The sequence below is a fragment of the Pan paniscus genome, chromosome 1, assembly GCF_029289425.2.
Source record: "Pan paniscus chromosome 1, NHGRI_mPanPan1-v2.0_pri, whole genome shotgun sequence".
NCBI classification, from domain to species: Eukaryota; Metazoa; Chordata; class Mammalia; order Primates; family Hominidae; genus Pan; species Pan paniscus.
Window position 1 is genome coordinate 33587329 of NC_073249.2, and position 14970 is coordinate 33602298.

Consider the following 14970-nt stretch of genomic DNA (forward strand, 5'->3'; position numbering starts at 1 on the left):
GTCTTATCTTTGCTTACCAAACAAAATGCTCTGATTTTCTTGATTAGCCATAGTGACACTTGCTTCTTGTCTTTGAAACTGAAAGTAATAAACCACCTCATGCCATGTGTTATTCTTCCAAAAGCTAACATAATTTTGATTGATTTGAAAATATATGATTTCATATATAAACATATATAATTATATATATATATTAGTATCTATTGCTGCCACTTTTTACTTAAGACTGATAGCATCAATGTTAAATAGTGTCTTTTCAGAAGTATTGATTATTCTCTCTGTTGCAGATCTCTTCAAATTGATTGGGTGTCTCCACGGAAGCCAAATGGCATCATTCTTGGATATGATCTCCTATGGAAAACATGGTATCCATGCACTAAAACTCAAAAGTTAGTGCAGGATCACAGTGATGAGCTCTGCAAGGCAGTGAGGTGTCAAAAACCTCAATATATCTGTGGACACATTTGCTATTCTTCTGAAGCTAAGGTAAGTCTTTTCTAACTAATCAGTGAACTATGTTTTTCTCACTCAAGACTCCAAGTGAAATTATTAGCTTCTAATTATTAGCTTCATAATACACCATGATGTATTATGATCAATATTTCCACTACTCTATGAAGAAGACTCCACGGAAAAGAAAGGATGCTTACAAAAATCATTATCACCCTCATGAGCACTTTAGCCTTCCCATTTTTTATTATCTTCACAAGAAATATAAACTTATTAGAATAGGGTACATCCCAAATTTGTATTTGATTGAGTGACTTAAAATTTTCTTTACAACAGATCTTTTCAGCTACAAATAGGTGTTTGTTTATATGGCACTGATGAGTAACTGTGAGGAGGACATTTTATGATTTGTCAGAAATATTTTAGCATTATAGTCATTTGTAGATTAATGTTCATATTAGATGCGGTTTAGAAATCAGATCAATAATACAGCCAGACGGAGGAGTTTGTAAATGACTTTTATTGACAAACAACACAAAATCCTTAGTTTGAAGGTAGAATTTTATATAATGAAATAATGTTCCTATTTGGCAACAACAGCATCACACATTCAATGGCTAAAGCTACTACTAAATTTATAAGATTTACTGCAAAAGAGCACCATAATTAAGAAAGTGAGTTACTGAAGCAATATGGATCAAAATACAAATTATTATGGCTGACACAAGTTTAGCAGTAGTTATCATCTAAGAAATGCATAAAGCCAGCAGTTACTAACTGCGCATTTTTTGATACTTAGACTCTAAAATTATCATTATGCCTACGTTTGACATCATTTTATGCCATTAAGTATGCACATATTTAAATACACACATCTGATGAACATATTTGTATAAAATTAAATTTGGGATTTCTGAGAAGAAAAATACTAAAATAAATTTGCCCATTAAACATATCCTCCACTTAAGAAAAACTTGGGAAAATGTTGGCAAAATACGGAATTCACTTCTCAATTTTTTTCTTTGCTTCTATTATTTTAATATTTATTATCTGTTACGAAGTGGACAAAGAGAGAATAGTTGTATAGGCATACGAATAAATGATTTAAAGTTTGTGGAGTGCAGAAAACAATGTGTTCCATCAAAGTAAAAACTGATTCTGGCCAGAAACTGTCATAGTAGTTTAGGTGTGTATAATGGATTTGATAAGTTTCAACCCTATAACTTTAGTGGTAGAGTAAAACTAATAAAGATAATGTTTCAATTTAAGTTTATTCTAAAAGATCAAAAGGTAGATGTTCTTAAAATGTTCATATTAAATTAGAATATACCTGAGATAGGGTGAAGAAAAATTAATGGGATGAAGAAAAATATTAATAAAGTATTAACAGAATAATATTTACCTATGTTTAGGCTAAATTATTTATAAAATTACTTCTACCTTTCTTTATGCTGTGATTTCAGAAACTGCTTTTTGTAACTTTTGAAAAAATTTAATGAAGCTTTGTACCAAATAAGTGACTGGTTGGTGTAACATTCCTAAATTCAATGAATGACAAAGAACTGGTTAGTTTAATTTTAAATCAATTTAAAAATGATTTAGACAAATCTCCTCTACAAAAAAAAAAATCATACGGGTCACCTTTTATAGAAAATAAATGTAAACTGATGAATAGGGAAGCAAAAGTTAGCCTTTAGAAAACAGGCGTGTGCAAATCACACCTCATAGTCTTGAAAAGAAACATCACATTTGGTTATTCTTATAATGCAAATGTCATACCTTATTACACTAAAACGAGACACACTGTTTAATGATGCCTTAAACAAAGTCTTATTTTTATTGTTGAGATTAAAGAGGCAACACAGGTATTGCGGTAAAAGAGAATAAAGGATGTCAGTTAAATTTCAAAAAAAAAATTGTAAATTTCAGTTTGGGACTAGGTACTAATACACATTTCCTAGCATGAAAGATTGGAGAGAAGTAGAAAAGAGACTTGTATTGCGGGTTTAAAAGCTTTTTGGCTAAATCACTGTAAACATCAATGTTTCCCAAAATACTTAAACAAGCTTTACCATAAGATTACAGCCATGGTTCACAAATCCCAGTGAACGTAAGACCTGGGGGAATTGTTAAAACCTAGGATTTCATAGCTCTAGTCCCAGAGATTCTGATTCAGTAGGTTTAGATTTGGCTGTGAAAATTTGCATTTCTAAACATGTTCCCAGGTGTATTAGTTCGTTTTCACAGTGCTATAAAGAATTACCTGAGACTGGGTAATTTATGAAGAAAAGAGGTTTGACTCACAGTTCTACAGACTTAACAGGAAGCGTGACTGGGAAGCCTCAGGAAACTTACAATCATGGCGGAAGGTGAAGGGGAAGCAAGGACCTTCTTCATGTGATGGCAGGAGGGAGAGAGAGCGAAGGGGAGAGCTGCCACACACTTTTAAACCATCAAATCTCGTGAGAACTCACTCGCCTTTAGACCTACAATAAAAGTCTCTTTCCTACTTCTCTCCAATCTTTCGTGCTAGAAAATATATATTCATACCTAGCCCCAAATGAAATTTACAATTTTTTAAATTTAATTAACTTCTTCTGTTGTCTTTCACTGCAATACCTGTGTTGCCTCTTTAATCCCAACAATAAGACTTTGTTTAAAGCATTATTTAAATTTTATATAATAAAAAATGTATATATTTTAAATATATATTTATATATAAACATATTTAAATATATCTATTTTTATTATAAAATTTTATATAATAAAAGACCTATATCTTATGTATATATACATATGTGTATGTATAAGATATAAGATATACATCTTATATCTTTTATTTTATTATATAAAATTTTAATTTATATAATTTTATATAGTATTATAATAGAGCACAAAGCATGGTTGAAGACTTCAAAAAAGCTGCATTCTATCAAATAACATTTATAAAATTCGAATGATCCTGGAAAATACATTTTTAAACCAACGAAATATGAGTAATATGGTCTCAGATCTTCTATGCCTTAAAAGAAAATAATTGTATTACATGAGATACAGTGGTATAACACTCTTAACTAAACTGATATTTCTTTAAAACTGATTTCAAACTTTCAGGTTTGTTGTAACGGAGTGCTGTATAACCCCAAGCCTGGACATCGCTGTTGTGAAGAAAAGTATATCCCGTTTGTTCTGAATTCTACTGGAGTTTGTTGTGGTGGCCGAATACAGGAGGCACAACCAAATCATCAGTGCTGCTCTGGGTATTACGCTAGAATTCTACCAGGTGAGGGTTATTTCCAGGTGTACTCAAAAACTATGGGAACCTGAAAACATAAACACGTGGTTCATGTCAGTGAACTATTTCAAACGCCTCCCTCTCAACAAAAATTGAACCATAAACACATAGCCAATGGCCTGCTCTAAATATTATTTCTTCCTTCTGCTTTGTTAAAATATAAGCAAGGCTAAATATTAGAAAACGAGAGAACAGAAGGAATTTACAATATCTACTACAGAAAGAAATAAATCTGGAGATCTGGCTAACTCCTTTTATCTTGTGGCTTTTTTTATTAACATGACTGTATATTTTCACTATTAAATATGTGAATTGCTGACTGTTCCACCCCATGAAGCTGTTCCCCACTTCCTCCATTTCTAATCTGAACTACACATGCATAGTTCTTGGATAGATCATAACTGCGAATTTCATTTGTCTGAGAATTCTAGGCCACTGGCAATATTCTCTCATCATAAGTCAGGCAAGGGAAGGAAGAATGCTGCAAAGGGTAGCAAACTGGATTTTTTCCTTCATCCCTTTTTAGTATTAGCCAACTTAGCTAGCCATTTTGCTCCAAATTTCAACTACATAAAAAAATGCCTAGTGAATATAATTGGGAATGATGTTAATAATAACTGCCATTTTTAAAGTACCAAGTCTCTCGCAGGCTCTGTATTGAAGACTTTACATGGGATACCTTATAGAATCTTCACAACTCCAGGAAATTTGTATTATACAAGGCAGTTTACAAGTAAGGAAACTGTTTTAGAGAGGATCAATAACATATCCAGATTCACAGATGTGCATAGAAGTGAAAGAACTAAAATGTGAATATAAGTATGTCTCTCCTAAATCTATGCTCTTTTGAGTACTTTACTGCCTCTTTAACCAAAAAGCATCAACCTCTTTTGACAATTTTTTTAAAAGGACTATTTAAGACTTCTAAACTTCTTCATTACTACCACTGTCAGTTACAATTTATCCTGCAAAAGTAATTGAGAATACAAAAGTAATTGAGAATACAAACTTTTTTCTACTACTTAAGTTTGATACTGATATCTTCTTTAAAGAGCAGGAAATGGATATAGGAGAAAGACAAGAAAGCCAAGTTTTTTGGAGGCCATAGGAAAGCTGAATACTTTGAGATATCTAGTTTAGGGTGAAATTTATGCCCAACGTCTGGTTCATGTAAATTATGTTCAGTATAACTATATCCATCCAAGGCATGTGAAATGAGACACTGTCTAACCCAGTGTCTGTTTTGCAAAATACTGGAGCAAATATAGAAGGTGTGCAATCACCTGATGGGTTCATCTTGCCCATTGCACAGATAGAGCCAATTTACCAAAACAGTGGTATTGCAACAGAGAAAGAGCTTAATAAATGCAGAGCCAGCTAAGCAGAACAGGAGGTTTTACTCAAAACAGTCTCCCAGAAAATTCAAAACCTAGGGTCTGTCTGGGCACGGTGGCTCATGCCTGTAATCCCAGCACTTTGGGAGGCCGAGGCGGGTGGATCACCTGAAGTCGGGAGATCAAGACCAGCCTGGCCAACATGGCTAAACCCCATCTCTTGTAAAAAATACAAAAAATTAACTGGGCATGTGGCAGGCTCCTGTAATCCCAGATTCTCAGGAGGCTGAGGCAGGAGAATTGCTTGAATCTGGGAGGCAGAGGTTGCGGTGAGCCGAGATGGTGCCACTGCACTCCAGCCTGGGAAACAGAGTAAGCCTCTGTCTCAAAAAAAAAAAAAAAAAAAAACCCTAGGGGTTTTTTTGGGTGGTTTTTTGTTTGTTTTTGTTTTTTGTTTGTTTTTTATTTGTTTGTTTGTTTTGAGATGGAGTTTTGCTCTTGTTGCCCAGGCTGGAGTGCAATGGCATGATCTCCGGCTCACTGCAAACTCCACCTCCCAGGTTCAAGCGATTCTCCTGCCTCAGCCTCCCAAGTAGCTGGAATTACAGGCATGTGCCACCACACCCGGCTAATTTTGCATTTTCAGTAGAGACAGGCTTTCTCCATGTTGGTCAGGGTGGTCTCGAACTCCCAACCTCAAATGTCTGCCCGCCTTGGCCTCCCAAAGTGCTGGGATTACAGGTGTGAGACACCACACCTGACCCAACCTAGGGTTTTTTTAGGATAGTGCAGTAGGCATAGGGCTAGGGAATGAGGAATGCTTATTGGTTGGGGATAAAATTATAGGGAGTCAGAGCGGTCTTCTTGTCCTTAGTCAGTTCCTGGATGGGGACTATAGGATCAGATGAGCCAGTTTACTGGTCTGGGTGATACTAGCTGGTCCCTCAGAATAAAGAGTGTGAAAAATAGCTGGTCCCTCAGAATAAAGAGTGTGAAAAATACGTTGAACACCAATCTTAGGTTTTACAATAGTGATGTTACCTATGGAAGCAGTTGGGAAGGTTAGGAATCATGTGGCCTCTGGTGGCATGAACACCTAAGCCGTAGTTCCTTGTGGCTAATTTGTTAATTTTATAAAGGTGCTCTGCCCCCCAAGCAAGGAGCAAGTTTGTTTCAGGAAAGGACTATCATCAGTGTTTCGAAGTTAAACTAAACACCTCTCATAGTTATCTTGGCCTATGCCCAGGAATGGACAGGGTAGCTTGTAGGCTAGAAGCAAGATGGAATGGGTTAGGTCACATTTCTTTCACTGTCATAATTTTCCAGTGTCAGGATTTTCTTACTGTCATAATTTTTGCAAAGGTGGTTTCAGGTGTCCTGATTAAATACTGCTCAAGTTTACTCAAGGCAGGGAACCTTCACTCATTATTTTTCCTTATAATTAATAGAAAAAAAAGTTTGTATAGCAGTGCTGTTATTTCTTATTCTCTATCAAAAATATTTCAAAATTGAATAAGTTCTAGTAAACCAGATTTTCCACGTAAGAAAAAGTAAAAATATATATGGAAATAAGGATTTTGTAGAAAACTGTTAAACTTCTTCATACTACAGCTCACGATGTCAACAATGGATCAAATACTGTTAAATGCTTTACTTTCTCGAAGTAACTTAAATTTGGGGAGTTTTCATGTATGATTCATATCTACCCTTGATTACAAATCATTGCTATAAAATTATAATTACAGTGATCAGATGGACATTTTGTGTTGTTCAATTCCTACCATTCTTCACACCAGTAGACCAAGTTAATCATGGAACTAAGTAATAGTGTTTTCATTTCCACATCATGTTAAAATTTTTATGTTATGATTTGCAACAAACTATTCAAACTCTACAAAATATCCTCTGTCCCTTAAAACTAATGAAAAATTCTTAGTTACATCTTCACTGCTGCTAACTCAGGAGACTGGCCTGTGACTTTCTCAATGCTAACATAAGTAGTCAGATTTTGAACCGACAGCACAATCTACTTTTGTTAGGTTTCAAAATAAAATTTAACATTTTTCTTAAAAATGAAATAACTCATGGAAGCTCAGAAGTTGTCATTGATATTATATAAGCCTTTAATAATTAATTTTTAGACCAAGGGTTTAAAAAATATGTATTGTCTGTATGTATAAATACATGTTTCTGCACACCTAAAGCATTTTAATATCTACCAAACCATTGAGCATGCCCCAAATTTTGATTCTTTTTTAAATAGTTCATTTTTCATAGCATTAGAATGCGTACCCTGGTGTCAAGAGAAAAGGAAAAAAGCAATCTCATGAAATAATCAAAGTGTGTTTTGCTCCAATCATTAATCCCACTGTACCTAAATGAAGAGATTATTTTGTGACCTCTGTCCTCAGCCCCGTGGTCTTTGTTAACTAGTTTAACACTGGTTACATTGACGGGGAAAAAAGCGCAATGGTCCCAAATCCTGTTACATCTAAATGTGATTTAAATCTGGTCACTAGTCTGCCAGTTCAAGGCCAAGATGGGTATAGGCATTTTGATATTTATGGATTAGCCTGAAATATTGGTAAATACGTACTTTATTTTTTTTCTCATGACTTTCTTCCATAACACCCCATAACAAAGAGCAGAAGAGGAAAGAATGCTCATTTCTCTCCCTTTTTTAATAAATATGCTAATAACCCCAAGTAAATGTTAATGTGGGTCATTCTTTGATAAGAATAACAATTAACTGTTAGACTGCATGGTAGTTTTTAGAGAGAAAACATTTTCAAGCCTGGCCTGAAATAGATTCATTTTGAGAGGTTAATGAGAAGGTGACTGATCCTTGTATCTTATGTCTAATAGCCCCTTTTTGAGGAAAAAAAAATAGTTTTATTTTTTATTGATATAATCCACATCTTTTTTTTTTTGAAGACTTTTCTTCTGTCAGTAACTAAATAAGATTCTGAGGGATTCAGAAAGACATAGCTAAAATATCTAAACTAATTAACATTTATTATGCTCAAAAGAGGCTTTAAAAAAAAGTATTGGCTTTCGCCATGTAGATGTGTATACTATGTTTCCTCTAAGCTCACCATTGTCCTGAGTGGTGTTTAATTAACTGTTGTTGCCCTGTACCATGGGATACATTATCTTAAAGTTTACCATAGAGGGACATTATGTTCTTTGACTGTGAAGACAAAAAATATGGCAACTACATTTCAGACGAAATAGAATTATTTTACCCAGGGGAAGATAACAAATACAGTAACTTTACTGTTTACAATAAGCTCGTTGCTCCTTCATTGGTCTCTGGTAGCATCATCATGGAAACTTTTACTAAGTTCCCTTTTTCTTAGAGATACCATATTATAGGATCCTTTCAAAGATAATTGACTAAGCCAACTGTCTCCTGAATTCTAGAAATTCATATTTTGAGAAAATCCTGAGTATGTCTTGATCCGCTCCTGGATATTTACCCTAGAGAAAAGCAAATTTATGTTTACACAAAAACCTGTACATGAGGGTTTACAGCAGCTGTAATCATTACTGCCAAAACCTGGAAACAATTCAAATGTCCCTAAGTGAGTAAATGGACAAATGTGGAACAAAGGAATACTATGTAGCAATAAAAAAGAACAAAGTATTGATAAGTGCCAAGAAGTTATCATGCCCAGTGAAAGAAGCCAGTCTCAAAAAGCTACCAACTGTGAGACTGCATTTACATGACATACTATACAAGACAAGCCATAGTTTTGGAGAAAAAAGTTGACAATTGCCAAGGGTAATGGATGGCAAGGGAATGTGACTATACAGGGATAGCATGAGGGTGTTCTGGGGGGGTGATGAAACTCTTTTGTATCCTGATGGTGTTTTTTCATTAAAATTCATGGAAGTGTGCACCCAAAAAAACTAATGGTCCTGAATAATATTTTTTAATGAAATATTTTTAAAAGACTATTTCCATTTTACACATAGGAAAAATGGGACATAGAAACATGACCAAGACACTCAGCTAGTCAAAATAGGAATTTTCATGATTAAATTTTAGGTTGAGCTCCTAGAGATGGTGTGTTTTATAATAATGTGATGACTGTGTATGAGTGACTTAATATATTTTTCTCATATGTTAGTAGAACAGTAAGATAGCAAATATATTTCCATTAAAATTACAATGAACATCCCTATCTTTAAAAGAAAGCAAAAATGTCTTAGTCAGTGATGACTATTTCAAGTAATATTTTACATGATCACATTCTTATGAAAGAATAAGTTTTGTGTAGTGTTTCAGTGGTTTGATGCTGAATAATTAGTGAATAAGATATTGGTTCTGGAGTCAAACTGCCTGGCTCCATATCCCATTTCTTTCACCTCTTAGTTGTTTGACCTTCATTAAGTAACTTTAGGAATATTAGCAGGGTATTAATGTTTCTGATGTCCATTGGGCTGCTGAGTTAGAATACCCAAAGCTAACCCAATCTTTTATATCTAAATAGAAAAAAAATGTTTAGTAATTGAGGAGCATATGAGTAAAGAGGGCTAACAGGCCTCCTTTAAATGACAAAGTTTCTAATGAATCTTTCCAGAGCAAGGACTCAGGGGTGTCCACTTTCATCAGATCATGTAAAGGGATAGCCAGTTCCCAAAAGCTAAGATTCAAACATCTAATGACCTTTGAGATCCTATGAAACAAAGGATCCTTGTTGATTCTATGAGGCCAAGCAATTCTCTAAGTTGACTTTTAGCAACTAGCCAGGGAAAGTCATGAAGAGCTTCCAAACTTTGAAGAGAAAAAGACTTTCCATTTTGCAAAATGTCACAGCCTAGAATTTAGGTCCTAGAAAAAGCATTTTGTTCTGACAAAATTGACATTTAGAGACTTTATGTCGATTGTATGCTACCACTATTGACAAATAGAGGGAATCAATTTTTCAAGACTATCTGGAGAACGTGACAGATGATCATTCACATATTGTACAACAGTTGAATCTTATAGGGGAAATTAAATATCGCTCAGTTTGTTTCCTATTGCTGCTATAAATCATGACCAGACACTTTGTGGCTTAAAACCACACAAACTTACTTTATACATCTCAATATCAAAAGTTTGAAATGGGTCTCATTGAACTAAAACCAAGAAGTTAACAAGAGCTGCATTCCCTTCTGGAGGAGAGAATCCATTTTCTTGCCTTTTCCACCTTGCAGAGGCTGCTCACATTCTTTGGCTTGTGGAACCCTTCCATTTTCCAGGCCAGCAATGACCAGTTGAGCCTTTCTCACTTCATATTATTAAACTTAATCACATCTGTTGTCTTCATTCCCCTTTGCCATGTACCATAACATAGTCACAGGTTCCAGGGATTAGGATGTGGACATCTTAGGGAGGCCATGATGTGCTTACCATGGTAAGGTAATGGTTAAGCAGTTGTGAGAATTAAGAAAGCATTGTCGTAAACTCTTGGGGAATAACTGTCACAAGTGAAACAAAAAAAGATACTGTGAGCCTGAGTGCAAGAATATATGAAAAAATTGCTAAGTATAGATTTGCTATAAATTAAGCAGCTGCCTCAGGAAGTGGCAGTAGGATGATATTAGGGTTGGGAACTACAGGGAAATGGGGGAGTGCAATCTTGTTAATGACACTTAAATCTTGTACAAAGTGGTACACAAGTCTTTTATCATTTTGATAGAGTGAAAAGTGAACTACAAGGACTGGTACAGGGGATAATGAGGTGTTATGCCAAGTGAGGTAACTTTCTAGAGGTATGTAGATACAATGGACCAAGTTATTAAATATTGTTCTTTTTAGTAGATTTTGGGACAGTTTCAAGAAATGCATAGCCAGATTGATAGACATCTTTAAGGGGTTAGCATCCTGTATGAATCCCACATCTGAGCAGTTTTTGCCCCAGAGGATCTTGGAGACACATTCAAAGTCAGAGATGTTGATAACAAAGGCATCAGGTAATTAGCTGCTGCTACCACCAAATTATAGGCCAGACATTCTTCTCCTGGGAGTTACAGAAAGAGACTTTCAGGTGCACATTTAATGCTGGTATCTCATTTACAAAGTGGATCTCTTCTCAACAGATGCACTGAAGTGGAATTACTAAACAAAAAATGTGTTGATTCAAGAGAAAGAAAAGGAAAATAAAGGCAGAATCTGAAAATTATTTGATACGTGTACCGCTGAGACATTTGGTTATTCCTAGAAAGGGATAATGGAAAATTAGAAGGGTTTTTGATAGATAATATACCTACCACCAGTATCAATCTTCTATTTTTACAATTGCATAGAAATTTCTCACTTTCTATGTCAAGGGCAGTTATGGATAGATGAGAGTAGCTACTTTCACAGAGAGGTGCTGTTTTGTCAGTTTGTCCTTTTTTTTTTTTTTTTTTTTGATTGTGTCTTTCTAAGATACACTAATAAAGGCAGAGTAGGTGTTCTCCCAGTGTCCCTTACAATATTGAAGGTTGTTTTTGTGTAGACTAGACATAGAGGTGCCCTCATTCTTGGCTTTATCTAATTGCTTAATCCCAAAAGCTGTTAATGTGGTCTGAATTTTTTTTCTTTTTTTCTGAGCCAAAGTATCTTCTAAGTGCTTAGCAAGCTCTTGTAATTTAGAAGGAAGGGACAATCTACTGTCTTATCCTCTGTTTTATGGGAAGTTATGATACCTTCTTCACTGATCTTTAGAGTATTCTGGAAGGTGGTAGTTAAGTGATCTCTGAAGCCAGGCATGGATTTATTTTTTCCTTGTTTACAGGACTTTTTTGTGGTAAAGTATACACAACATAAAATTTATCATTTTAACCATTTTTTAAGCACACAATTCAGTGGCATTGAGTACATTTGCATTGTTGTACAATCATTACCACCATCCATCTCTAGAACTCTTTTATCTTCTCAAGCTCAGACTCTGTTTCCATTAAGCACTAACTTTCCACTCCCCGTTATCTTCAACCCCTGGAAACCACCATTCTGTTTTTGGTCTCCATGAATTTGACTACTCTAGGTACCTAATATAATTGGAATCATACAATATTTGTCTTTTTGTGTCTGGCTTATTTCACTTAGTGCATTTTCTTTCTTTTTTTTATTATACTTTAAGTTTTAGGGTACATGTGCACAACGTGCAGGTTAGTTACATATATATACATGTGCCATGTTGGTATGCTGCACCCATTAACTCATCATTTAACATTAGGTATATCTCCTAATCCTATCCCTCCCCCATCTCCCCACCCCACAACAGGCCCTGTGTGTGATGTTCCCCTTCCTGTGTCCATGTGTTCTCATTGTTCAATTCCCACCTATGAGTGAGAACATGCGGTGTTTGGTTTTTTGTCCTTGTGATAGTTTGCCAAGAATGATGGTTTCCAGCTTCATCCATGTCCCCACAAAGAACATGAACTCATCATTTTTTATGGCTGCATAGTATTCCATGGTGTATATGTGCCACATTTTCTTAATCCAGTCTATCATTGTTGGACATTTGGGTTGGTTCCAAGTCTTTGCTATTGTGAATAGTGCCGCAATAAGCATACGTGTGCATGTGTCTTTATAGCAGCATGATTTACAATCCTTTGAGTATGTACCCGGTAATGGCATGGCTGGGTCAAATGGTATTTCTAGTTCTAGATCCCTGAGGAATTGCCACACTGACTTCCACAATGGTTGAACTAGTTTACAGTCCCACTAACAGTGTAAAAGTGTTCCTATTTCTCCACATCCTCTCCAGCACCTGTTTTTTCCTGACTTTGTAATGATCGCCATTCTAACTGGTGTGAGATGGTATCTCATTGTGGTTTTGATTTGCATTTCTCTGATGGCCAGTGATGATGAGCATTTTTTCATGTGTCTTTTGTCTGCATAAATGTCTTCTTTTGAGAAGTGTCTGTTCATATCCTTCACCCACTTTTTGATGGGGTTGTTTGTTTTTTCTTGTAAATTTGTTTGAGTTCATTGTAGATTCTGGATATTAGCCCTTTGTCAGATGAGTAGATTGCAAAAGTTTTCTCCCATTCTGTAGGTTGCCTGTTCACTCTGATGGTAGTTTCTTTTGCTGTGCAGAAGCTCTTGAGTTTAATTAGATCCCATTTGTCAATTTTGGCTTTTATTGCCATTGCTTTTGGTGTTTTAGACATGAAGTCCTTGCCCATGCCTATGTCCTGAATGGTATTGCCTAGGTTTTCTTCTAGGGTTTTTACGGTTTTAGGTCTAACATTTAAATCTTTAATCCATCTTGAATTGATTTTTGTATAAGGTATAGGGAAGGGATCCAGTTTCAGCTTTCTACATATGGCTAGCCAGTTTTCCCAGCACCATTTATTAAATAGGGAATCCTTTCCCCATTTCTTGTTTTTGTCAGGTGTGTCAAAGATCAGATAGTTGTAGATATGTGGCATTATTTCTGAGGGCTCTGTTCTGTTCCTTTGGTCTATATCTCTGTTTTGGTACCAGTACCATGCTGTTTTGGTTACTGTAGCCTTGTAGTCTAGTTTGAAGTCAGGTAGCGTGATGCCTCCAGCTTTGTTCTTTTGGCTTAGGATTGACTTGGCAGTGTGGGCTCTTTTTTGGTTCCATATGAATTTTAAAGTAGTTTTTTCCAGTTCTGTGAAGAAAGTCATTGGTAGCTTGATGGGGATGGCATTGAATCTGTAAATTACCTTGGGCAGTATGGCCATTTTCATGATATTGATTCTTCCTACCCATGAGCATGGAATGTTCTTCCATTTCTTTGTATCCTCTTTTATTTCATTGAGCAGTGGTTTGTAGTTCTCCTTGAAAAGGTCCTTCACATCCCTTGTAAGTTGGATTTCTAGGTATTTTATTCTCTTTGAAGCAATTGTGAATGGGAGTTCACTCATGATTTGGCTCTCTACTTGTCTGTTATTGGTGTATAAGAATGCCTGTGATTTTTGCACATTGATGTTGTATCCTGAGGCTTTGCTGAAGTTGCCTATCAGCTTAAGGAGATTTTGGGCTGAGATGATGGGGTTTTCTAGATATACAATCATGTCATCTGCAAACAGGGACAATTTGACTTCCTCTTTTCCTAATTGAATAACTTTTATTTCCTTCTCCTGCCTGATTGCCCTGGCCAGAACTTCCAACTCTATGTTAAGTAGGAGTGGTGAGAGAGGGCATCCCTGTCTTGTGCCCGTTTTCAAAGGGAATGCTTCCAGTTTTTGCCCATTCAGTATGATATTGGCTGTGGGTTTGTCATAGATAGCTCTTATTATTTTGAGATACGTCCCATCAATACCTAATTTATTGAGAGTTTTTAGTATGAAGGGTTGTTGAATTTTGTCAAAGGCCTTTTCTGCATCTATTGAGATAATCATGTGGTTTTTGTCGTTGGTTCTGTTTATATGCTGGATTACGTTTATTGATTTGTGTATGTTCCCATTCATGTTGTTGTACGTGTCAGGATTTTATTCCTTTTTAAGGTCGAATAATGTCTCATTGTATGTATATAACACTTTTGTATTCATTTATTCATCAGCGGACATTGGGGTTATTTCTGCCTAGTGACTATTATGGTTAAAGCTGCCATAAACATTGATGTAGAAATGTACAAATTTCTGTTCAATCTCCTGTTTTCAATTCTTTTGGGTTTATACCCAGAAGTGGAATTGCTGGATCATATGGTAATTCTATGTTTAATTTTCTTTTTAAGAACTGCCATACTGTTTTGTGGAACATTTTAACATTTTATATTCCCAACAACAATGCATAAGTGTGCCAATTTCTCCATATTCTTGCTGTTTGTTATTTTATGTTTTTTATAACTATCCTAATGAGTATCAAGTGGTATCTCATTGTGGTTTTGATTTGCATTTCCCTACTTATTACTAATATTGAATATATTTTCATGTGTTTAT

The 14970-nt window shown here is 35.4% G+C and overlaps 1 protein-coding gene across 1 annotated transcript in view; it reads left to right on the forward strand.

Annotated features, from left to right (window-relative positions):
• The window catches only part of USH2A (usherin), an 800680-nt gene that overhangs the window by 605925 nt on the left and 179785 nt on the right, over positions 1-14970 (forward strand). The window contains exons 48-49 of the mRNA XM_003814150.6: positions 288-486; positions 3565-3733. Coding sequence (XP_003814198.3) covers positions 288-486; positions 3565-3733 — 368 coding nt within the window. The remainder of the gene's footprint in view (positions 1-287; positions 487-3564; positions 3734-14970) is intronic.